The sequence below is a fragment of the Astatotilapia calliptera genome, chromosome 15 (genome assembly GCF_964374335.1).
Source record: "Astatotilapia calliptera chromosome 15, fAstCal68.1, whole genome shotgun sequence".
Classification (NCBI taxonomy): Eukaryota; Metazoa; Chordata; class Actinopteri; order Cichliformes; family Cichlidae; genus Astatotilapia; species Astatotilapia calliptera.
This window is the reverse complement of record NC_137436.1, coordinates 28,046,741-28,073,352: the sequence shown is the minus strand read 5'-3', so window position 1 is coordinate 28,073,352 and position 26,612 is coordinate 28,046,741. Positions and strand designations below refer to the sequence as shown.

Below are 26,612 nucleotides of genomic sequence, written 5' to 3'. Positions count from 1 at the left end.
GCCGCAGTTCTGCGTGACGCTCCCACCGCAGCCCTGAGGAGCTGAAGCAGGTGGAGAAGATCTGGACTTTGTCAGAATATTTGGAGATATGCGACGAACCGGAGAGGAGGTCCATCTGATTCATCCCGCGCCCGGTTTGTGCGGTTTCCTGCATTCAGTCTTTGGATTTACTCCGAATAAATTCCGTGTGCGGACTTTTGGACTGAGTGTGGTGTGAATGAAGAGTCCTCGGGGAATAAAAGAGTTAACTGGAGCTTTTTACACGCAGTCTGGCTGGCTTCTCTGCGCTGCACTGGATCTGCTTGGAAACGTGTGACACATCCCGGTAACAGTGTGACAGTTTGGGATGTTACGGGGGATTTTTCTGGAGGAATCGCAGTTCTGTGAGCGCCGAACCGCAGATCGTGCCGTGAGTGTGTGGACGGGTTTTGTTTGGGATCTCTGATAGCTGCATCGTGTGCAAATGAGCGCGTTCGTGAGACTTTGTCAGACTTTTGAACGGAGTCTGGAGTGACGTTCAGCTCGAGCCGGGATCTCCTTGGAAACGGTTAGTGACAGCCCCGCAACCCCCGCCCCCTCAACAGGGATGGTCGGAGCTGATACGACTGCCCCCCCTCTAACAGCCAGATGTTACCCGGCAGGATGGCCCTGAGCCCGGCCGGCGTGCTGTGCGGCCCGCTGGAGGAGCTGCAGGAACTCGCCTTCATCGAGAGGCCGATCCGCAGGAGCCTGAAGGTGGGTGTGTGTGTGTGAGAGAGAGAAACGTAAAGTAATGAGGAGGAGGGTGAGTTAGTGGGAGGAAGATCAGCAGCTTCAGTGGAGGAAGCAGAAGGGAGACCCGCAGCATGACGCAGTTTGTCCGCCTGTCTGTCTGCAGAGAGACAGACAGGTCTGAGGTGCATCGAGAAAAACGGCCAATAACTGATCGATTAACCAGTAATCATGAGAAACAGAGTGAAGCTGTCTCTGATCTAATTTAAGACAGTCGCTATTCATGACTGATCAGTAACTGAAAAGATAAACGCGCTGCCTGATTCTTACACCTGTAGCTGTGTGGGCGGGGTTTCACCATGATGACATTGAGAGAGGAGGCGGAGCTTGGGTGTTCTTACGGGAGAAAGCTGATGTGATGACGACAAACACACTTGCACTGTGTGCATGTGTATGTGTTGTTATGGTTGACAGTGGTCAGTCAGACTTCAGGTGAGCCTCTCCGTGTCCTCTTACGACCTTCCTGCACGTGTGAATGCTCAGGACAGTTCCTCATTGACAGACGTGACCCGGAAGTATCTGTGTTGCGCCCATAACAAGAGCTGTTCCATTTTTCCAAACACTAAGGAAAGGAGCTTCAGTGCTTCCTTTATTGCTTCCTTTAGCAGAGGAGACACTGGAACATCCTTTAGGAAAGGGAGCAGAAAACGCCAAATCTTAATTCATAGCATCTGATCGTTCATGAAAACAGGCAACATATTAAACAAAGTGAAGCAGATCATGAGAACATTCATCATAACTGCATTTTCCATTTCAGGGTCAGAATATTTTATTAATCCCTAGGGAAATGATGTGCTTTCATCCATAACCCGTTGATATATTTATAGTTTTTATAGCTGTTAAACTCACAGCTGATATCTGAACATCACACAGCTGGAATAAAACTACTTCCTGTTGAGTTGTTGCTGCATGAATGCAGAACGCTGTATGAGCTCAAGATTATGATCTATACCAGGGGTGGGGAAACTCCAGGCCTCAAGGGCTGGTGTGCTGTAGGTTTTAGATGTGTCCTTGATCCAACACAGTCGATTAAATGGCTAATAACCCCCTCAACATGTCTTGAAGAGGCCTTGTAATGAACTAATCATTTCATTCAGGTGTGCTGACCCAGGGTGAGATCTAAAACCTGCAGGTTCACCGGCCTTTCAGGCCTGGAGTTCCTCACCCTGATCTATATGAACAGATCAAAGTGTGTGTAAGGTTTTGTATAATCAGTGATCATTAGTAATCATTAGTAATGTCCTTTGTTGTATTACAGGCTTTAGGAGTCATGTTTACTTCAGGTCAGGTGGGAACAGTGATGATGGAGACAAGCAAATAAATAAATACCATATACACAAGATAACTGCCAGAGGGCAGAAGCTTAAACACCTGGTGTCCTGTGTTTGTGCAGTCCTGCAAGATGTTGCGTGCCTTTTTGAGACAGCGGATGCTACAGAGGTCCTTCAGTGATTTTCTAGGCCATGTTAGCGACCCTTTTAAATCAGAATACTTTAATAATCCGTAAGGAAATTGTGTGGGTTACAGTTGATCCAAGACAATAACAATAACAGACAGTAAATAATACTACATAATCCAAAGTTTACATAATATAAGAAATAGCTCTAATATTTACAAATAGCTCAATTATAAATATGCCTTAATGCCTTCTTGTGTGCCATGCTGCGGCTCAAGAACTACACAGAGATGCAATACATCACCACACCCTCAAAGGCTAGTGATAAACCAGCTATCATCATGAGATTTGTAAACAGGAAACACAAGAATGCACTGCTGAAGCAGGGGAGGAAACTAAAAGGATCGAATGTCTACATGAATGACCATCTAACAAAATCCAACGCTGACATGGCGAAGAAAGCACGACACTTAAAGAAACTGGGAAAAATTCAGAATACCTGGACTACAAACTGTAAAATATTTATTAAGCTTAACGGCACACCGGAGGAAGCTAAAGTGTTGGTCATCAAATGCATGCAGGATCTGGAAAACATTAACAAGTAATATAACTACAAAGACAAGGAGCTGGGCTAACAATCTACAGTCATCCAAGCAGGTAATAGAAGACAACAACGAGCTAAAAGCGTAACACATTTAAGGATGGAACAATCAAGTAACTCATTATCTGGGATCTATACATTGTTATCACAAAGGATTGCTAATCAGGAGATAAATTCACCAGCAAACAAGGAATACAAAACACATTTCACAGAGCAGGACATTGATCCAGAACTGAACTTTTTTAACATCAAAAATACCTGCTATTATCATAATGATGATCAATTCAACAAAACTGTCAAGGTGGACGGTAAAATATCTATAATTCACTTTAACAGTAGAAGTTTATATGCAAATTTTCATAAAATAAGAGAATATTTAAGCAAATTTACACATCCATTCAGTGTGATTGCAGTATCTGAGACATGGATTAATAAAGAGAAAGGTGGGGACTTTGTAATAGATGGATATGAATTAAATCTTATAAATAGAAAGAATAAGAATGGCGGTGGTGTGGCCTTGTTTGTGGACAAAAATTTAAAATACAAGATGGTAGAAAAAATGTCGATGGCGGTAGATAATATATTAGAGTGTGTAACAATAGAAATTAGTATGGGAAAAGAGAAAAATGTCATTGTAAGCTGTATATATAGAACACCAGGTTCAAATACTGAAATTTTTAAGGAGTGGGTAGATAAAATATTCACTAGGACAAACCAAAAAGTCATCTTCATTTGTGGGGATTTTAACATAGATCTATTAAATCCAAGCAAACAGAAAATGACAGAGGAGTTTATTAATACAATGTATAGCTTGGGACTTTGTCCAATGATCACTAAACCCAGCAGGATCACAGCACAATCGGCAACCTTAATAGACAATATATTTACAAATGAAATAGAAAATAGATCCATAAGTGGTCTTTTAATAAATGATATCAGTGATCACCTACCTGTTTTTATAGTGTATAATAAAAATTATAGGAAGGTTACACAGGAAAATATAGTAAAATACAAACGAATGAGAACAGAAGAGTCAATAAATGCATTTAAAAATGATTTGCTCAAGCAAGAATGGGAGACGCTGTATAGGGAAAAAAATATTGATAAAGCTTATGAGATTTTTTTAGGAAAATTTAAAATGTTATATAATAGTCGTTGCCCAGTAAGGAAATATAGTAAAAAACAAAAATATGCAGAATGCCCATGGATTACAAAATGATTGCAAAATGCATGTAAGAAGAAAAATACCTTATACAGAGAATTTATAATGAACCGAAGTATAGAAGCTGAAAATAAATATAAGAAATATAAAAATAAATTAACGAGTATTTTGAGGTCATGTAAAAAGGAATACTATGAGAAATTATTGATTATGAATAAAAATAATACTAAAGGGATTTGGAAAACATTAAATACCATCATTAAAAAGGGCTCTGGACAGTCAGACTATCCTTCGTATTTCACTAATAATGATAGAAACATTAATAATATGAGCGATGTGGTAAATGATTTCAACAAATTCTTTGTAAGTGTTGGGCCAGACTTGGCTGAAACAATTCCTGATATGACAGATTCGGTAGAGAAAGAAACCAGATTCATTGATCGCAATCCTCATTCAATGTTCTTAACGGCAGTAGAAGAAAAGGAAATCATTGATATTGTTGGGAAATTACAAACAAAAAACTCTACAGACTCTGATGACATAGATATGGAAATAGTCAAAAAAGTGATAGAGGGCATTTCCAAACCCTTAACACATATCTGCAATTTGTCCATACAAACTGGTACATTCCCGACACAAATGAAAATAGCTAAAGTAACACCATTGTTCAAAAATGGAGATAAACACCAATTCACAAATTATAGGCCTGTCTCTCTACTTTCTCAATTTTCAAAAATACTGGAAAAATTTTTTATTAATAGACTCGACAAATTTATAGACAAACACAAAATAATAACGGATAGTCAGTATGGTTTCAGATCAAATAGATCAACATCATTGGCATTAATAGAATTGATCGAAAATATCACTAACAATATAGATAAAAGACAATGTATAGCTAGTATATTCATCGACCTAAAAAAAGCTTTTGATACAATTAATCATGAAATATTACTCGATAAATTGGAGTATTATGGCATTAGAGGAGTGGTGTTAGAGTGGGTAAAGAGTTATTTGAGAGACAGGAAGCAATTTGTGAAAATTGGGGAACATCAATCAGAGTGTATGGACATTGTTTGTGGAGTGCTGCAGGGGTCAGTATTGGGACCAAAGCTGTTTATCCTCTATATCAATGATATATGCAGAACATCAGATATATTACAGTTTATTCTATTTGCAGATGATACAAATATTTTTTGTGCTGGAGAGAACTTACAGCAGCTTTTGGAAATTGTCACACAAGAAATGATTAAACTGAAAACATGGTTTGATAGAAATAAGTTATCATTAAATTTGGAAAAAACAACATTTATGTTATTCGGAAATTATAAAAAAGATGCCGAAGCAAAGTTATTAGTAAATAATGTCAAATTTCTGGGTGTGATAATAGATAACAAAATCTGCTGGAAACCTAATATAAAGTATTTACAAGCTAAACTGTCAAGAAGTGTCTCCATACTGAGTAAAGTTAAATATTGTTTGCCTTCCAAATCACTCCGGGTACTTTACTGTTCACTTATATTGCCATATTTGGAATACTGTGCGGAAATTTGGGGAAACACATATAAAACTTCACTTCAACCAATATGTAAAATTTAAAAAAAAGCAATCAGGATGATTAGTAAAGCTGGATATAGAGACCATACTAACACCATGTTTTTGAAATTAAAAATATTGAAGTTTATGGATCTTATAAAATACAAAACGGCAAAAATTATGTATAAAGCTAGATACAATATGTTACCAGGAAATATACAGAGGATGTTCTATGACAGAGAAGGAGACTATGAACTAAGCGGTAAGTTGAATCTGAAGATCCTTAAAGCACGGTCAAATGTTAAAACTTTTTGCGTAACTATTTATGGAGTAAAACTGTGGAATAGCTTTACTGCAGAATTACAGCAATGCTCAGGAATTGGCAAGTTCATAAAACAAACAAACAAAAAAGGCAGCGGCTGCATTACTGCAGCTGCAGCCCCAATCCGTCTGTTGATCTCCGGCTCCCTTCTCCCATCACTCGCGAACAAGACCCCGAGATACTTGAACTCCTCCACTTGGGGCAGCATATTCCAGCATATAAAATAAAATAATGTTTTGTGTTAACACTCGCTCTTTCAAATAGATTCAAGTAAAACACAGCAAAAAATAAATAAAATCAAAGATTCAGTGGCACTAAGTCCTGTTGCTCTTAAATGCATTTTCACCCATTTAGCAGGAGGGGGGCCGATGGAGGTTTGTCAGTGTCGTGTCAGTGGGAGGATTTAGAGATTTCTCAGTGAATTTCACACTCCCGTGGCGGCTTGCTAGGTGCTTGAGATTTGAAGTTAAATTTTTCGCTGTCGAAAGAAGTTTTCTTCCCACGCAGAGTGTACAGCGGACGCTAATGTTTTTGTCACTTTTTACGGACTAAAACTTAAAGTAATTTCAGTACATCCACCCTTTAAACGCTGCATGGTTGTACTCTCTCCCACACTCCATATTATCCATTGTTGATCGACACACGTCTGTTGCTGCCACGTGCACCGCACGTGCTTACATCATTGTCATGAGACACTCTCACAAACAAAATCACAACACTTTAGTAACACAGTAACGCAGCATGCTTACGGGAAGGTAACAGTTATATAATTACTTTTTTGCAATGCTAATCCCTTACATTTCTCGTTACTTGAAAAAGTAATTGGATTACAGTAACATGTTACTTGTAACGCATTACTGGCCATCTGGTCGAGAATGACCGAGCTAAAATCCTGACAGACTTCCAGATAGACAGACAAGTTGGTGATGGCTAACCAACCAGACATAGAAGTGGTGGACCCTCAAGCTGACAGGACGAGATGGGAACTTTAAAAAAAAAACAAAAAAACAAAATTCCCCTCTCACCCCTGCAGTCGGTCTATCCTCCAATCTCAGGTCCTCTACCAGAGGCCTGGGAGATTGAGGGTCCTGCGCAGTATCTTAGCTGTTACTAGCACTGCGCTCTTCTGGAAAGAGATCTCAAATGTTGTTCCTGGGATCTCTGGAGCCACTTGTCTAGCTTGGGAGTCACTACACCTAGTGCTCTGATTACCGCTTGGACCACTGTTACCTTCACCCTCCACATCTTCTTGAGCTCTTCGCTGAACCCTTGGTACTTCTCCAGCTTCTCAAGTTTGGAAAGCTGGTATTCATGTGAAGAGTGATGTCACCCCACACTTCTTCCGTCCACGTTCTGTCCCCTTTGCATATGTTGCCCTCAGTGAAGAGGAACAGAAGCTACCTCTAGAAGTCAAAGTTGTAAAAAACACTATGCAAACTGATAAATAGAACCTCAGCTCTTCACAAGTTTCAGCTTGGTCCAGAACTTGCACACCTCCTTGGGTATCAGGTACTGTATGGCCAAACTGCACTGGTGGAGCTCCCCTGATGGCAGACCAAAACCTAATGAAGAAGGGCCTGTGGTTACAGATCTGAAGAAGGTCTGATTGCAGTAAAATGGTTCGACAACAAATGTGTCAACCCTCTAAACAATGCCTGTGGGTTCATGCCTCTTTCATCTGTCAAAAGGTGGAGCAAAAACTCCAACGCAAAGATCACCATTGCATGCCCATCACTCATCCTTACATATAATTAGCATATGGGAGGAACTGAGTTTTCTGATATGCTATTACACCTGTATAAGACAAGTTATAAGTTATAAGTTACAAGTTAAGGAGATGGCATATTCTGCTGTTCGGATACATCGTTGACTTGAATTCCTGGTCTACACGAGTTCCTGTGCCCTACAGAACCAGAAACCAATGGCTCTCAAAAGGTTCCACCTGGCTGTGTCTGAACCAAGTCAACAAACCAGATTTGCACTGTTTTTGTTTTATTTTTATTTTTTGCAAAGCAAAAATGATTTTGCACAGTAGCATTCAATCAGAAATGGCCTGAATGTGAGTGTTTTGCACTTTTTCATAGTTGCAGATTTAAAAAATATATATTTTGTTTTTTGATATAATACTTTCCTTTGATGGAATGAAAACCAGCAATGTTTGCTGGCATGCTACTTGAAATAATCTGTATCCAATGCCCGGGATAGTTTTTGTTATTAATTTAATTATAATTTGGCACTTTATTTGATTTTTCTTCAACTGTAAATTCTACTGTACTTGTGTTTGCATGACAAATACGTAAACCATTAAGTGGGATCTCAACCATTTAGTAGAGGTCCAGATAATCTTCCACAGCACACCTAATCATTTCTCACGCCACACCTATGTGCCACAGCACAGTGGTTGGGAAACACTGATCTATACAGTTATACATAAACAAGATCCCGAGATACTTGAACTCATCCCTGACCCGGAGTGGGCACTCCATTGTTTTTTCCAGCTGACAATCATAGGGTCAGAGTTGGAGTTGCTGTTTCTCATTCTTTATGGCTTGCTCTAAGCACAGGTGGGGTTTTTTTGTGTTTTTTTGTTTTTTAGTTGTAGTTACCACAGGTATTAATACCCAGGTCCTTAAAAGGCTCTGGCTATGATCTTTGACAAAGGTCTGACAGAGGTCTGATTAGCTTTAGTCTGTGTGGCAGGCAATATCACAGACTTATCATTAACTTCTCACATCTTGTCATGTTATCATATGATGACAACAAACATTTTAATGCAAAATGTGTACTTTACAGAGAAATAATTTTACTGTATTAGTACTTACTGTGCTAACATGCAGTTAACGTTATTTATTGTTACTACCCTGTGGGACCTTTGTAGTAATAGTTATTCTATGGCATGAATCATATTTTTTCAGAGAAAAAATATTTCGCCCTACTTTATGGGAGCTTGGGCCCCCTTGTTTAGTCAAATAAATCAGACCCCCACATCTCTGCAACAGAAATTTATTGTGCATACAAGCACCTCTCAAACAGCTTCTTCCACTGGGCCATTCAGACTGTTAACAAATACTACCCCCTCCTCCCTCACATATATATAGCCCTTAACTGACCTCTGAATTCCTAACTGTTGCTCAGACCTGATTCTGGGATCCTCTCGTACTCATAATCACTCTCACCGAGGCAGTGACCTTAAGACCCTAATTCTCCAATCAAATTCATTCCTCCCATAAACTGCTCTTGTGCTCGTTTCCTGCAAGTTTGCGCATGGTCATTTTAATGCATTATTTTTTTGCTTTTACATCCTATCACTCAATGTTCTCAAAAAATGATCCCAATCCATGTCCAAACACAACTGTTTCCAATGTGCTGCAACTGCATGAAAACAAGGTGATCATTATAATGATCACCTTGTTTGGTGTTTTCCCCACTCCAAAAATTCTGGTGTTTTTTGGGTGGGGAAATGCCTCAAAAACCAAAACAAGCAGTCCCAAGGAACAGAATTTAGAAGAATTTAGAAGTCAGTCAGTCTAAGCTCAACCTCAAGACAAACATTTTCCTGGAGTCACAGAAAGCTTAATTAACATTTGCATATCCACCACAGAGGTTGCCAGGAAAGACCACCAGAGACTGCAGACACAAAGATCTTACAAAGACTATGCTTCATAAGCTGAATGCAGTTTTAGAGATTTTTAATGTCATATTTACCTCTGATGGTCTCATATATGATTAGGGTCTGTGTTGGGTCAACTGTCATTAAAGCTCACCTAAGGACAGCACAATCATATCAAACAGGTAACTCTGATCAGCTGACTTTGTATTTTTGTTTTTCCCATCAGACTGCAGAAGAGATTGATCAGCTGACTGTGGATGAAGACCTAAATGACATTGAGAGAGCTGTCTACCTCCTCAGGTGAGTCTCAGCAAAGGTTTATGCGCAGGTCAACAGCACTTCAAACTGAAACCCCACCTAGTGCCCCAGGTTTGTCAGACAGCTCCAGGTGCAGATCTGTTCATTCCTGTGGGGAAATGAAGAAACTGGAGCAGAGTTCAAGCTGAGACTATAACCATAATCCTTTTTAACCTGCCACAGAGTTTCTTTTTCTCTAAGTTAAATAGGTTACAATGAGACTAAAATAAGTTCAGCTATGTTTACAGTAAAGAACAAATACAAAAGCTTTTGTAGTTATGTGGATTTCTGGATGCCTTGGGTGGAGCTGAAAGCATTGTCCTCCACCCGTCCTCCTTTGCTGTGACCCAGTAAACTGTGGAGCTAATTGAACAATGGAAGTAATCAGCAGTCCAATCCCAGAGGGTTTAAATTAGTTCACTGAACTCATTCATAAACAGGACTTGAGCCTACAGGACTCCGACTGGAGTCTGGAGCAGATCTGAACCCATAAACCTGCCCTGTTCAGGTCGTCTTCGTTTGTTTGCTTGTTATTTTTTAAATCAACAATATTTTTTATTATTCTCAAATAAATATTAAGTAAAGAAACAGAAGCAAAACAACAAAAATATATTTTTTTAAAAACGAGACACAAACAAGCCTCATGAGATCACAAGTAATATGTTCGTAGTGCTTGCCTTCACTGCCCCCCCCGTCCCGTTTGGTTCTTTTGCCATCAGAATTATTGTCTAAAGGCAAAGAAAGATGCCCAATGGATTTACTTTATCAAATGGACCATCCCGGCCTTGGTCTATTTGATTCACCTTTGCTTTTATTGTGTGGAGGTAAACACAGACGACACGAGAGCTCTCGATTAACACTGCTCATTTATTACTCATCACCACACAACTGAATACTTTCCCCTCCAAAACACAGCAACAACACTTCCTGAGAACTGGGTGTGAGTGGAGCCCTTCCAGTGGTCCACCACACATGCCCCCCCCCCCCCCCCCCCGAACACCCAGTAGGGTCATCCCCTAGTCCAGAACCCTTGCTTTAATTAAACGTCCAGAACGGCTGAGACAGCACATAGGGAGCGAAGCACGGGGGTGGGCTCTCGGGCAAGAATTCCCCAGGGACCCGGAGGGGCTGACCGAGGACAAGTTCAGCCGAGGAAGCCCTGAGATCTTCTTTAACCGCGCAGGGCAACCCCAGTAAAACCCATGGAAGGTGGTCAACCCAGTTGCCATCTGTGAGAGAAGCGGCCTTAAGCGACCGGTGGAAACGTTCGCATATCCCGTTGGCCTGTGGGTGGTACGCAGTGGTTTGGTGGACCTTGACCCCCAGGCCGTCAGCCATGGCAGACCAACGAACTGGGGGCCCCTGTCTGAGGTGATGTCGGCGGGGGAACGAAACGCGAAACCCACGTTGACAAAAATGCCTTGGCCACTGCTGCTGCTGTAGTAGACGCCAGAGGCACTTGGTTGTGCAGTCCACTACAGTTAAAAGGTGCGTGAAACCTTGTGACTGCAGCAGAGGACCAACCAGATCCACATGCACATGATCAAAACGCCTCCCTGGAACGCGGAAGGATTCGAGGGGCGCCTATATGCCTATGGATCTTAGCACGTTGGCATGGGATGCACGCGGCTGCCCAGTCTTTCACCGATTTACGAAGGCCCGGCCAAACGAACCTAGAGCTGACCAGCTTGACCGAGGCCCGGACGCCTGGATGAGAGAGGGTGTGTACGGAGTCGAAAATGCAACGACGCCACGAAAGGGGAACTACAGGGCGTGGACGGCTGGTGGAAACATCACAAAACAGGCTAGGCCCACCGTTCCACACGGGTCTGTCCTCCAGTACAAGGCCCGTTTGCGCAGACCGAAGGGCAAGGACGTCCGGGTCGGCCTGTTGGTCAGCGGCCATAGCCTCAATGTCTATGCCAACATAAACGGGAGAAACCAGCACGCGGGATAGACAGTCAGCCACGCAGTTGGACTTACTAGCCACGTGCTGAATGTCAGTTGTGAACTTGGAAATGGCTGCCAACTGGCGCTGCTGGCGCCCGCTCCACGGATCAGAGACCTTGGACATCGCGAATGTCAAGGGTTTATGATCAACGTACACGGTGAAGCTCCGACCCTTAAGAAAAAACGAAAATGCCGCGTTGCGAGGTGCAGGGCCAGCAACTCCTTGTCAAAAACGCTATATTTGCGCTCACTGTTTCTAAGCGTGCGACTAAAAAAAGCGAGCAGTGGCCAGGCACCGGAGACCCGCTGTTCTAACACTGCGCCCACCACCACGTCCGACACGTCGGAGGTCAACGCAATCTCCGCCGACGGAAACGGGTGGGCCAGCAGGGCGGCGTTTGCCAGCGCGGCCTTGGCCCCAGAAAATGCCTGGATGCGTTCAGTGAGCCAATCAATTGGGTCCTTACCTGTTTTACCTTACCTTTTTCAAGGCAGCATAGAGAGGCTGCAGCAGGTGCGCAGCTCTGCGGTTGTACAAATTGACCATCCCCAAGAACTCCTGCAGCGCTTTAACGGACGCGGGACGCGGAAAAGCCGAAACGGCCCGGACCTTGTCTGGCAACGGAACCACACCATCAGCGGAAATGCGGTGGCCCAAGAAATCCAGAACCGGCAAGCCAAACTGGCACTTGGAGAAGTTGACGATCAGGCCGTGTGCCGCCAAGCGCTGGAAAACCTGATGCAGATGGGACGCGTGCTGACTCTCAGAACAGCTGGCCACCAATATATCGTCAAGGTACACGAAGTCGAAAGGCAGCCCGCGCAAGACAGAGTCCATCAACCGCTGAAGTCAATTTTAGAAAAAATCAAGGCACCTCGATTTTTTCTAAAATTGACTTGGTGCGGGGGTATCAGCGGGTTCCCGTGCGCACCGAAGACGTCCCCAAAACTGCCGTTATTACCCCTTTCGGCCTGTTTGAATTTTTCGCGCATACCATTCGGCCTGAAAGGCGCCGCCCAGACTGTCTTGCGCGGGCTGCCTTTCGTCTTCGTGTACCTTGACGATACGAGGTGGCCGGAAAAATCCTGGATGTGGGGAATGGGGTAACGGTCGTTCTCTGTAACATTATTCAAACGGCGAAAATCCCCACACGGCCGCCACCGACCGTCTGACTTGGGCACCATGTGTAGCGGAGAAGCCCAGGAACTATTCGGCAGCTGCACTATGCCGAGGCGCTCCATTGCGGCAAACTCTTCCCAAGCGACGGAGAGTTTCGCAGGGTCGAGGCGGCGCGCGCGTGCGAACACCGGGGTACCGACCGTCGGAATATAATGTTCAACCCTGTGCTTCGTTGCCGTGTTCGAGAAATTAGGAACAGTCAGTGAAGGGAACTCCAAGAGCAAACGCTGAAAAACATTCCCTGAAGTCACAAAATTAGCCCGATTCAGGGGCTCGATGGTGCGAGTGAAACGGGGTATTGAAGAAAAAGACAGGGCATCAATTAAGCGTCTGTTAGTGACATCGACCAGCAGTCCGTGGGCACAAAGAAAATCGGCGCCCAAAATAGGTACAGAGCTAGTGGCAACAACAAAGGTCCATTGGAAATCCTGACCATGAAAACAAACAGTCACGAACCTTTCCCTGAACGTTGCGATGGGAGAGCCATTAGCTGCAATAAGCTGCAGTCCGCAGCCTGCTGCTAAACTGTCGCCTCCGGACGGGGGAAGGAGGCTCTTCTGGGAGCCGGAGTCCACTAGGAAACGTCTCCCAGAGCGCGAGTCTTCTATGAAGAGCAGTTTTTCTTTGTCGCTAGCAGTGGCGGCCGCTACAGCGCGCTGGCGGGGCCCGTGTCCCAGGGTCAGAAAAGCACAAGGCAGCAGAGAGCAGCGCGCTCCGGCGCCAAAACGCTGATGGTAGAAACAGAGGTCCCGTCCGTGGTGTTGCTGTGCCGCGATCTTTTCCGTCAGCGAAGGATCGGATACGTCGGGGCAGGTCAACGGGGAAGTGGAAGGCGCCGCCGGTGAGGCTGGAACTAGGTCGTGATCGTGGAAAGTGCGGGTAGCCAGGAGAATATGATCCGCGTCCTCAGCCAGTGAGCGATAATCCTTTGTGCCCAGAAGCGGAGAGTTGGCGAGGCCGGCTCTCACGGCAGCCGGCAGCTGTCGGAGGAAGATGTGGGCGAAGAGGAATCCCCCGTCGTCCGGTCCGAGAAAGGATAGCATGTGCTCCATCAGTTCGAGAGCCGTACCGCCACCCAGGCCTGAGAGGCAGAGGAGCTTCTCGGCTCGCTCTGCGTTGGAGAGGGCATTGCGCCGAAGAAGCAACTCCTTAAGGGCGGCATACTTCCCTCGGGTGGGTGGGTCCCGGAATAGAGTCAACGCACGACGGGTGGCTAGTGGGTTGAGAGAGGCCACCACATGGTGATATCAGCCGAGATGCCACGAAGAGCAAACTGAGCCTCCACGTGCACGAACCACGACGGGGGATCGTGAAGCCAAAAGTCTGGCAGCTTGAGCGCCACAGCAAACGCAGCTGCAGCCGTAGGCAGAGGGCTGGCGGCTGCTGATGCATCCAGAGCGGAGTCGGTGCCACCATCGGACTGCACCATGTTCGAGTCAGGGGTTACCATTGTGGAGGTAAACACAGATGACACGAGAGCTCTCGATTAACACTGCTAGTTTATTACTCATCACCACACAACTGAATACTTTTCCCTCCAAAACACAGCAACAACACTTCCTGAGAACTGGGTGTGAGTGGAGCCCTCCAGTGGTCCACCACAATTGTTTATTTTATTCTATTTTCACTTGCTACACATGGGACAGGGGAAAGAAAAGGGAGAAAGAAAGAGAGGTAGGGAAAGAAAAACAGCAGGGAAGAGGAACGGTGATAAAGGGCAAAAAAACAAAAACCAACAAAACAAACAGACAAAAAATACATATATCAATCACCTAGATCACATGTTGAGAAAGAAAAAAGAGAAAACAAGCAAAAAAAAGAGAGCAATATAATAAACAATATAATAAACAACATCAAATAAAGAGCAGTAGTTTGTTGTGTTTCAGCAGTAGTAACAGCAGTAGAAGATGAAACTGAACAGTGCAAAGCAGCTACCATAGACCAATCCACACCTTTCTGACCTGGAAACATTCTGACTACTCATTCTATCTCCCCTCTTTCCTCCCCTCTCTCTTCCCTCCGTCTCCCCTTCTATGTCAACTCTGCATCCCCGCTGTCTCCCCTCGGCTCTTCAGTGTTGGTCAGGAGGTGCAGAGGGTCAGTGTCATCAGTAACCTCTCGAGTCTCGTCCGACAGAATCCAGCTGAAACATTTCGTAGAGTGGTACCAAAAGTTCGGGTAAGTTACCTCTGTCACACTGTACTTCAAGGACATCAGAGTATGGCCACAAAATGACAGGTGCAATGTACAGGTGTGTCTTACAGGTAACCTGTCCTGTCTGTGTGACCCAGGAGGTTCTGAACGGAGCTGGAGCTGAAATCCAGCTGGCTGCAGCGGCGTCATTTTTAACTATCCTTCAAGATGACATCATACTGATCCACACCCACACTTACTCCATCCTAAAGATTGTCTTGTTGCACCTGAACCACAGAGACACAGGTAAAAACCTGAACTTCAGACGTGACAACAAGAAAAAAAGAAACCCTGGTTTGCTGGGCTCCTTTCATTGATAACAGTTTCAAATGTGTCCAGGTCCTTTCTCCCTGTAGAGATCTGTAGGTCCTGATGAGAAGGTGTGTGGTTGCGATTTTTGTGTAAGTGCTATAATTGTGGTGTTATTCTTTGATGGACCTTTCCAGTCTACGGTGTACGTATGACAGCTGGGATAAGCTCTAACCTCACACCCCAAAGACAATATTCAATAAAAGCAACTTTTGCTTGCTCCAGATTTTAAGAATATTCCATGGCTTATAAATAATGACATCATTTTTATACTGCCAACATACAGGTATAAAACATCTGTATATCTGACATTCTGACATCAAAGTTGCCTTGTTTGTTACTGATTTTGCCATCTTCATTGACAGTGGTGAGCAACGCCTGGCTGGAAACTCTGCTATTAGCTATCAACGCTCTGCCCAAAGAAACCATCAAACAAGAGGTCAGTTAATGCTGGCTAATCAGTTAATCCAAAATGCTGCAGTAAGAGTACTTACAAGGACTAAAAAGAGAGAGCATATTTCTCCTATTTTGGCTTCCCTTCATTAGCTCCCTGTTAAATCCAGAAATTAAAATCCTGCTCCTCACATACAACGTCTTAAACAATCAGGCCCCATCTTATCTTTTGGGGCAGGGATAGCTCAGTAGGTAAAGTGGTCGCCCCATGATCGGAAGGTCGGCGGTTCGAATCCACTTAACGGCTACCCTGAGGTACCCCTGAGCAAGGTACCGTCCCTACACACTGCTCCCCGGGCACCTGCTTAGTGGGCTGCCCACTGCTTCACTGAGTGAATGGGTCAAATGCAGAGAAAAACAAGTAATTTCCCCATGGGGATCAATAAAGTATCCATTATTATTATTATTATCTTAATGACTTTATAGTACCATATTACCCCATTATAACACTTCGCTCTCGCACTGCAGGCTTACTTGTTGTTCATACAATATTTAAAAGTAGAATAGGAGGGAGACAGACACTATCTCTACTTTTAAGATTAGGCTTAATTGCAAAAGAATTGACTTGAACTGATTATTTACCAGATTTATATGGTCAATGAAATTTAGTATTTCCTGTTTTATTCTGACAATGTCATGTGTTCTTTGTCTCCACAGGTGCTGAACCCCCTACTACATCAGTCTCAGCTGTCTCACGCTCCTCAGGCTCGGCTGGCTAGCTGTCGCATTTTAGGAAAAGTTGCCTGCAAATTTGATTCCTACATGTGAGCTGCAGCAAGTAGTACTCTGTAGTATTATAATACAAAGAGTTCTCTCATTTGGTCTAATACTAACTCTGTTTCTGTGCATCAGTGTAAAGAAGGAGCTGCTGCCTTTGGCTCGTTCTTTATGTCAGGACCCGGAATTTGAAGTCCGAGCCTGTATGTGCCGTCAGCTGGAGAGCATTGCGAGAGCCACTGGGTAATTGCAAGCAAATACTGAATAAACAATCATTGGGTAAAACACAACACTGACCAATCAAAAGCCCTGCACCGACCAGATGAAATCTCACCACTAACCAACCACTAGCCAGACAGTAACCAAGCAACCAAAAATCAAACAAAACCCAACACCTACCAAACATATGTGCTGTTTTTCTTTCAGGGTGGATGACACCAGGACAGAGCTTCTTCCTGATCTAGTGGAACTTGCTGGAGATGAGGACAGCAGTGTCCGCCTTGCTGCCTTTGACACAATCATCAACCTAATGGAGATGATGGACAGCGGTAAGTCAGATTTCATGCGGTATGCATAGGTGGCCCAGTATTTTAGTCTATTCAGTGTGTATTTGTAAACAGCTGGTTTAAAAATTCTTCTTCTCAGATGACCAACTCCACGTTGTCATTCCTTTGGTGATGGCGGTGTGTGAGGCCTCGCTGCAGGAGGATGAAGCAATTATGGCATCTTTGTCATTCCGGTTTGGGAAGCTCTGCAATGAATTGGCAGGTAGGACCAGTAGAAACAAAAGTCATTTGTTTAAATTAATTTTTTTTGGTGTCCACATATATGGACATCACATTTTGGGTTATTTAGACCAAAATACTCAATTTTGCTCTACAAGGGCCTGATATCCACTTACGAGGACATTATACTGCTACTGTTCTATGGAAATTTTAAATGAATATCCTCATATGTGGCTCTCATTTTTCTTAGAAACAAAAATTAGGTAAAAAAAAAAATCTGGTAATTCTTTGTTTTTACATTCATCAAGTCCCAATCAACCTAAATATCAAAGAGAAATTAAAAACGCATGCGGTGGAAGAGTTTGGGTCTTAGGAGGTTAAGACATATCAGGTGAAAGGCTGCAAATAGCAGCAAGTCTGGGAGTTCAGTGAGCTCTACACTTCTAAAGTTACCCGGTGTCACAGGCTGGGTCTCTGACCCAGCGCTCTGAGTTCATGTTTGTATTTGTCTCATTTTGTTATGTGATTTAGTTTGTGTTATTTCCTATCTGCCTTTAGTTTAGGCAGTTATTGTTCCTGGGTTTTCTATGTTTTGGGGTTTTGTATTTATTCATCACATATTAGGTCTGTTAAGTTGTGTTGTCATGTTTTAGTATTTCCTGTTTTATTCTGACAATGTCATGTGTTCTTTGTTTATTGTATTTAGCTTTCCTCTCCTGGTCCTGTCATTAGGTTTATGTCTGTCAGCTGTTTTCCCCCATGTGTCGCCACTTCCCCTGATCACCTCATGTCTGTATTTAAGCCTTTTGTTTTCTTCATGCCATTGTCAGGTCGTCTGCTCATCCATGTCTCATCTCCAGGTACCCATGTCAGTTCACTATGGTTAAGGTTTTTCATGTTTTGTTATTAGTTCACCCAGTTTAGGTTATTGTTTAGTTTTCACCGATGCCCTATTATTTTGTACCCTCGTTGCTAACCTCAATAAACGGCTTGTTTTGTTAATCCACACCACGTTTTGGTCTGCGTTTGAGTCCTCCTCTGCAACACATACGGTCTGCCCCAGCCAGACCGTGACACCCGGTGTGAAAGCCTTGCCCCTATAGAACACCAGCACTGCAGAATATCTGAACACTGCCTGCTGAGGGACAGGAACCTGGAAGGAGTGCTTGAAAAGAGCAGTCTGTTGTGATCCACAGAAGTGATCTGAAACACTCTGTTTTAGATCACTTCTGTGGATCATACTGTTTGATGATCGTGTTTCAGGCTCACTGTTAGATGAGCAGAAGAGTCATTTACTGCAGACATTTAAGGAGATGTGTACCACTGGACTGCAGACTGATGGAAACCAGACTGATAGCAACAACGAATCCACGCTTATCCGCTGCAACTGCTGCTACAACCTGCCGGTACACATGTGCACACAAACCCACAGACAAACACTCACAGTTCATCAGCTCTTTAGGTGGTGGGGTCACTTCCTCTTCTCTCCATGCAGGCTATGGTGGTTTTTGCAGACACAGCTCATTTCCTATCGGAGCTGTACCCTTCTTTCTCTAGTCTTTGTAGTGACCCAGAGGTCTGTGTCCGGCGCAGCGCAGCTGCCAGTTTCCACCAGGTGAGATCCAGGCCTGATTCCAGATGGTCTATCCTCAGGGATTGGGCCTTTTGGCTGAGAAAGAAAGACATAAATGATCAAATAAAATTGCTAAATGATTGCCTCACTCTGATTGACTGCTTCCTTTCCCACCTTGCTGTCAGGTGGTCAAGTTGCTTGGTTCAAAAGTCCAGCTGGTCCACAAAGAACTTCTGTGTCTGCTTCAGGATGATGCACTGGAGGTGAGCGGCAATACCCACTATCACTGTTTCATCAATCAGGATTTAGGGCCAAATGCCAATAACTTTCTGTGATGTCACAGTTTAGAAAATCATACATCAGGTTTTATTTGAATAAAGTGTTATGTTGGATTTTCTCTTGAGGTGCTGGATGCTCTGATGACTCATGTAGAAGAAACTTTGGAGGCAGTTCTGTCACGAGGAGAGAACCAGACGTTGGACAATAAGGTGAGAAAATAAAAATTTTCATTTTCACTTTAGTTTATCTCTCATTGCTTCCTTTAATCAAGTTCCCAGATCTGATGGCAGGACTACTGTTAGCTGAACAGAAGATTGGACGTTCCTTACGTTGGCGGCTTCACGAGAAGCTGCTACAACGTTATAGCTGCCTGGCAAGACTGCTTCCTGGAGAGCTGCTACACCAGAGCTTCTCACCTCGCATCTTCATTATCCTCACCACCAATGTGAGCACTGCCACATGCCACACCACGTCACAGCATGCTACATACAATATCCCATAGTATCCCACAGGTGAACCTGTGACAATAACACTGCTGTTTTGGTTGCAGAAAGTGTTGCCGGTACAGAAGGCGGCAGCTCGCACATTCTGCACATTCCTGCGCTACAACCGCAAACAGGAGCAGCGTCAGGAGATGATGGGGCGACTCATACAAGGTCAGAACATTTCTGGTTCTTCTGGCACTTTTACTCTGATATTTGAACAGCAGAACATCAATAGGAATGCAGCTAACATGTAAATGCTGACAATCTGATAATCTCAGATCTGGCTCAGGGACGCAGCTACTGGCATCGTCTGAGGTTCCTAGATGTTTGTGAAACTGCCACAGAGATTTTCTCCAGAAAATACTTCAACAAACATTTCCTGATTCCAGCACTGGAGCTAGTCCATGACCCAGTTGCCAATGTCAGGTACATCATACTCATTTCGTCCAATGAGACATTGGCAAATCTGTCCGACATCCTACTAAACACACCTTTCTGGCTCTCAGGTACAAGCTGTGCCAGTTGCTGCCCAGGTTGCGTTCTTCGCTTCGTCTGCCAGCTGACAAACAGCTGCTACAGAAACTTGACTTCTGCGTCCAGAAGCTGCTTTGCAAAGAGAAAGACAAAGATGTGGTGGCCATGATTCGCAAGGTAACGCCTACCAGAGTCCAGACTATTCCAGATATTCAGGTCTGCAGACTTCAGATTCTGACTGTGTTGTTGATGAAGGTGATCAATGTTTCCATCGTCTTTTCCAGACAGTCTTGGAACTGGACAAACTAGACCTCTCAGAACCTGTAAGAAGTTGCTTTAACATGGAGCTGAAATGAGAATACAGGTTTACTACTGACCTCTAACCTCCTTCATGTCTTGTGTCTGTGGACAGTTTCATAAGAGGCAGGAGAGGGACTTGTTGGACCAGAAGAAGGAGAAGGAGGAGACGCTGTTGCTGGAGATGGTGAGTCTGAGACCTGCTACTAGACTACAGCCTGAGCTGCCTTGCTTTGTTATAAAAATGTCTTTGTGTTGTCAGGAACAGCTGGAGAGGCAGCAGAATGAAGGAAAACTGAACTCTGACAAACACCCGGAGAGAAAAAGTGAGCTGGGGGGGGCAGTCTCAGCAGAAATTTAGACCTGCAGTTCAGTCTGTAAACCATGTTTCTTTGACAGGAAGAGACAGCAAGACCAGTCTATCTGCCACCAAGTCCATGTCTGTGTCCTCATCTGCAGGCGCCTCATCCTCCTATGGTGAGACGATGATGATGATGTTAATGATGGTGATGACGGTGATGATGATCTCCTCTCTGTGCAGGTAAAGAGATGAGAAAGGCAAAGCTGTCACGGAGTCGGTCCCTCACCAGTCAGCCGACAACATCTAAACCTGTGACCTCAGACAGATCTCTGTAAGAACATCAACTTCCTCCACCCTCACCCTTAATTACATACATGTAAACCTTCTGCAGCACAGAAAAAATGTGTGTCTCTGTATTAACAAGGCTGATACAAAGGTCATTCTGAGTCTAGCCTGAGGTTTGAATTCTGCTATACAAAGATCTCATCTGTGACCAACTGTGAATATTATATATAATATTGACAAAGTAAAGACCATTAATACAAAATAAGACCACATGTAAAATAACATTTATTACAGTAAAAAAAAGATCATGCTAATAATGCCTCGTTGGCTGCATGTCGCAAAATGAACTGGTTGCCATTCTTCTGAAGTTTCTTTACAATTGTCCACTTTTTTAGTTAAAGCTTTTACCCAGCACATTGCACGCTCCTGCTTCCTACTTGCTTACCGGTAGCTTATACCCACTCTCACACACGAGCAGTGCAATAATTGTTTAGGCAAGCTTGACCTTCAAAATAAAATCAGCACCATTTCAACTAAATGAAAAAAAAAGTAACAGATTCCACTTGCAATTACAGCTATGACATTGACAAAAAATTATATAAACATTATCCTTATGGCAACAGATACACAATGGATGGCATTACCTTGGCCTCCAGTAACACTGTGAGGACCTTGGAGTTATTTTTAACCAGGATATGTCCTTCAATTTACATATTAAACAAATATTTAGGACTGCTTTCTTCCATTTGTGTAATATTTCTAAAATTTGAAATATTTACTTACTTCAAGGCTGGACTACTGTAATTCATTATTATCAGGATGTCCTAAAAATTCCATGAAAAGCCTTCAGTTAACCCAAATGCAAGAGTACTGATAGGGACTAGAAAGAGAGAGCATATTTCTCCTGTATTGGCTTCCCTTCACTGGCTTCCAGAATCAAGCTTAAAATCCTTACTTAACACATAAAAGTCTTGAATAATCATGCTCCATCTTATCTTAAAGACCCAATACCATCCATCCATCCATCTTCATCCGCTTTATCCGAGGCCGGGTCACGGGGGCAGCAGCCTAAGCAGAGAGGCCCAGACCTCCCTCTCCCCAGCCACCTCCTCCAGCTTATCCGGGGGAACACCAAGGCGTTCCCAGGCCAGCCGAGAGATATAATCTCTCCAGCATGTCCTGGGTCTGCCCCGGGGCCTCCTCCCGGTGGGACATGCCCGGAACACCTCACCCAAGAGGCGCCCAGGAGGCATCCTTGTCGAATGCCCGAACCACCTCAGCTGGCTCCTTTCGATGTGGAGCAGCAGCTGCTCTACTCTGAACCCCTCCCGGATGGCCGAACTTCTCATCCTATTTCTAAGGGAGGCCATCCACCCTTCGGAGGAAGCTCACTTCTGCCGCTTGTATTCGCGATCTTGTTCTTTCGGTTACAGCTCGTGGCCATAGGTGAGGGTAGGGACGTAGATCGACCGGTAAATTGAGAGCTTCGCATTTACACTCAGCTCCCTCTTCACCACGACGGGCGGGTGCAGTGTCCGCATCACTGCAGCCGCAGCCCCAATCCCAATTCCTTCCACCGCCTGACAAATTTCTCAGTCGATGTCAGCAGCGCTCCGCCAGCACTATACACAGTGCAGGTAGAGCACCGCTTTCCCCTCCTGAGACGCCTGACGGTTTGCCAGAATCTCTTCAAGGCAGTCCGAAAGTCTTTTTCCATGGCCTCTCCGAACTCCTCCCACACCCGAATTTTTGCTTCAGCCACTGCCCGTGCCGCATTCCGCTTGGCCTGTCGATACCTTCACCTCTGGTGTCCACCATTTGGTTCGGGGATCACCACCACAGCAGTCACCAACCACCTTGCGGCCGCAGCTCAATGCAGCAGCTTCGGCAATGGAGACGCTGAACATGGTCCATTCGGACTCAATGTCCCCAGTCTCCCTTGGAATGCTGTTGAAGCTCTGCCGGAGGTGTGCGTTGAAGATCTCGCGGACCCGATACCTTCTTATCTAAATGATATTCAACAGGTACCTTATCAGGGGTAGCAGTAGGCACCATCTCAGTATCCTGTGTGTAATGTCAGGGTCCCTGCTTCATACAATCCTGATCAAACGTTTAAAACCACTTGAAAAATGGCAAAAACTCATATTATGTATGGCTGGAGCTTAACAAGGTTCCATGTAGAGCTTCAACATGCAACAAGAAGAAATGGGAGTGAGACAAAACAATTTTTTGAGCATTAAATTTATTGAGAACAATGCTTAAACTGAAATGGGCTGTTTTACAGCTGATCAAAAGTTTAGGACCACATGCCTTTAAAAGGCCAAAAATGTGGATTCATTGTCATTTTCTGTCAGGAGGTCACACTGTCATGACATTCTGATGGCAAAGGCAAAGAAACTTTCCCTTTTTGAACATGGTCATGTTGTTGAACTGCATAAGCAGGGTCTCTTGCTGCTCGCCATCACTGCTGAGGTGGGATGCAGTAATACGGTCATTTGGAATTTCTTAAATGATCCTGAGATTTATGGAGCAGAAGAGTCAAGTGGAAAATCCAAATAAATTTCACTAGCACTGAGCTGGAGGATCCAATTGGCTGTCCGTCAAGACACTGGAAGATCCTTGACCCAAATTAAGGCGTTACTGGTGCCGACTGCAGCCCCATAATCATCAGATGACATCTGAGACTAATGGGCTTCAAAAACAAAAAATGTCTTCAAAGGCCTCGTCTCCTTGAACGCTACAGAACTGACCATTTGGACTTTGCAAGAGAGCACCAAACATGGGACATTGAAAGGTGGAAGAAAGTTTTATTCTCTGATGAGAAAAAATTTAACCTTGATGGTCCTGATGGTGTCCAACATTACTGGCATGACAAGCAGATCTCACCTGCGATGTTTTCTACATGCCACAGTGGAGGGGGCGCCATAATGGTCTGGGGTGCTTTTTCCTTCAGTGGAACAATGGAGCTTCAGGAGGTGCAGGAGCGTCAAACGGCCATTGGCTATGTCCAGATGTTGCAGAGAGCATCCTTCATGACTGAGAACACTCGTCTGTGTACTAACAATCGGTATTTTTCAACAAGACAATGCTATAGTACACAATGTCCACAGGACAAGGTACTTCTTCCAGTAAAATAACATCTATCATGTGTGTTCCCCTGATCTAAATCCAATTGAGAACCTTTCAGGACGGATGGTAAGGGTACTTAACAAAAATGGAAAACAGTTCCAGACAGTAGATGCCCTTCATGTGGCCGTCTTCACCACTTGGAGAATGGTCCCAGACACCTCATGGAAACTCTTGCATCAAGCATGCCGCAACGAATACGAATATTTGAAATGAACAGCAATAACGGTGAAGCTACTCATTACTGAGTTCATGTTTGGAATTTGATTTCTGTTTTGGGGGGTTTACGGGGTTCTTTGCAGGTGTGGTCTTAAACTTTTGATCAGCTGTAACAGCCTGTTTCAGTTTAGGCGTTGTTTTCAATAAATTGCATGTTCAAAGAATGTTTTGTCTCACTCCCATTTCTTCTTGTTGCATGTTAAAGCTCTACTTAGAACCTTGTTAAGATCCAACAATGCAAAATGCGATTTTATGCCATTTTTAAGTGGTCTTAAACTTTTGATTTGGACTGTATTTTCATTAATTTGGACTGTAAAGACTTATAATTCTATGGCACTGATTAATCCACAGATGAACATGTATCTTGTTAGCGTGTTTGTGTGTGTTGGAAATTTTTTAGGTTGGTTTGTATAAAATTAGCTCTTTTAATTAGAAACTTTTTTTTTAACTCTAAACAAGCTCTGAGAAAGACCTTACTCCACACTTTGCTAGCTAGCACACCCAGCTTCACATTTTCAAAACAGTAATGTTTATGTATCTTCTGTAAAGACACCAAAATCCAACCTGACTCTGATGCATCCATCGGTTTGAGAATGGGTGTGTGTTGGCGTCAGGTTCCAGAAGTCCATTATATTCTAGTTGATTTATCAATTGTGTGTTTCAGGAAGGTCAAAGAGCTGAGCAGTGGATCTGCATCTGGGAAGGCCTCCATGTTGACCAGTAAAGGTAGCTTACTGACACTCAGGCCTGATCGACTTCAAAGTCAGTCTCTATATGAGTGTCTTTACTGTTTTCATGTCTCTTACAGATGACTCTTTAAGGACAGCTCACTTCAGCATGGGAGCCCAGTCTGCCTCCTCCATGCCAGTCCTGATCCGTAGCAACACCACTAGTCTCCTGGACAGGGCCAGTACGCTGGACCAGAGAGACCACAGGACCAGTAATCTAGAGCAGAGAGACCACAGGCCTAATACACTTGACTACAGGACAGTTAACATGGATCACAGGAACAATATAATGGATCACAGAACCAGTACATTGGACCAGAGAGACCACAGAACCAGTACCTTGGATCAGCGAGACCACAGGACCAGTACTCTAGAGCAGAGAGACCACAGGACCAGTACCTTGGATCAGCGCAGTAAAACAATGGATCGGGGGTGCGGCATGAAGGAAGGCCAGTCCAGGAAGCTATCCATGTAAGTTCTTTGTTCTAGCATAAACCTGGGTCCTGTTCCACAACATGGAATTAGAAAAAGTGAGTTCAGGTGCTTTGGGACCAAACAGTTTTGAGGATCATTGAGGATAACTTTCAGAGAGCTCTGTTATTTATTTCTTCCTCCATACAGTTAATGTAAGGACAGTTAATGTAAGGGCAAATTTCTACTGATGTTTAAATCTTTGCAAATATTAAACAATGGTTTAAACTTCGGTGACTGTCCAAAGTTTTCAGTAGTCAATCTATTAGAGGACAGAAACAGCCATCTGTGGACACCACAGAATTACCATGAGATAAGAACCACATCGTAAACTGTTTGATCCACAGTTTATTTTTTATCTACACTTTATTATCTTTTCCCATTACACTCCTGTTTAAAGTTTAAACATAAATCCTTCACCATGATCCAGAATTCAGCTCCTTAGGAGGCCCCACCTTTTATTTTCTAACCACCATGATGGCGGTTTTCTTTGCCCATACAGATGAACGCAAAGCAATAAAGTTATTGATTATTGATTGACCTTTGATCAGCTGATCTCAGGGCTACTGAGTAAGAAGTCTGATCTGGTTTCATTTTCTCATATTTTGCAGAAACAGGAAGTCGAACTCTTTCAGCGTCCAATCGGGACGAGACTGAAGATGATGACATCATCATACCTCCACTAGGCCATTAGCCAGTCAGCATTCAGAAAAGAGTTTCCATTCAGCTTCAGGACATTACCCAGAATACATCAGGACCTCATCAGAGACAGGGGAGTCTGATTCTACCTGTATCTATTGAGAACTGTGTAGACTGATGATCTCATCCTGCCACCTGATTGATTCAGTAAAAGAGTCCACCCACAAATTGTTGCTGTGTTCTTATTGGTTAAAGCAGGGGTCTCAAACTCGTGGCCCGGGGGGGGGGGGCTCCCTATGTTAATGTGAAGAAATATAATGCAGTTTGATCTGTGAAGTTACTTTTTTTGTTAGGGAGGATTTGTTTGTTGTTGAGTGCAATGTTAAAACAAGTTCTTTAAAAAGCCAAAAATGGACAGCAAGGCAATGTGACCAGAGTACAAACATGCTGAGGGATTGGCTGTGTTAGTTCAGTGAGAGTCAAAAACTAATGTGTACACTGCATTTTTATTCT

The 26,612-nt window shown here is 43.8% G+C and overlaps 1 protein-coding gene across 6 annotated transcripts; it reads left to right on the top strand.

Annotated features, from left to right (window-relative positions):
- ppp4r4 (protein phosphatase 4, regulatory subunit 4) lies at positions 1–26,327 on the top strand. Of its 6 annotated transcripts, none has more exons than XM_026142650.2 (25): positions 1–735; positions 9,625–9,698; positions 14,901–15,003; positions 15,077–15,264; positions 15,693–15,766; positions 16,438–16,544; positions 16,633–16,740; positions 16,924–17,045; positions 17,143–17,265; positions 18,486–18,628; positions 18,718–18,837; positions 18,981–19,058; positions 19,200–19,283; positions 19,346–19,519; positions 19,625–19,730; positions 19,838–19,985; positions 20,066–20,210; positions 20,318–20,356; positions 20,446–20,517; positions 20,593–20,656; positions 20,730–20,807; positions 20,872–20,962; positions 24,926–24,987; positions 25,070–25,460; positions 26,072–26,327. In XM_026142650.2, exons 2-25 carry the CDS (start codon positions 9,668–9,670, stop codon positions 26,115–26,117), a joined length of 2,697 nt encoding a protein of 898 aa, XP_025998435.1. In that variant the 5' UTR covers positions 1–735; positions 9,625–9,667; the 3' UTR covers positions 26,118–26,327. The 6 variants fall into 6 exon arrangements, with proteins under 6 accessions (XP_025998435.1, XP_025998432.1, XP_025998431.1 ...); XM_026142647.2 differs by having other exon boundaries at positions 483–735; positions 15,117–15,264; XM_026142646.2 differs by having other exon boundaries at positions 483–735; positions 15,090–15,264; positions 20,599–20,656.
- The last annotated feature ends 285 nt before the right edge of the window (positions 26,328–26,612 follow it).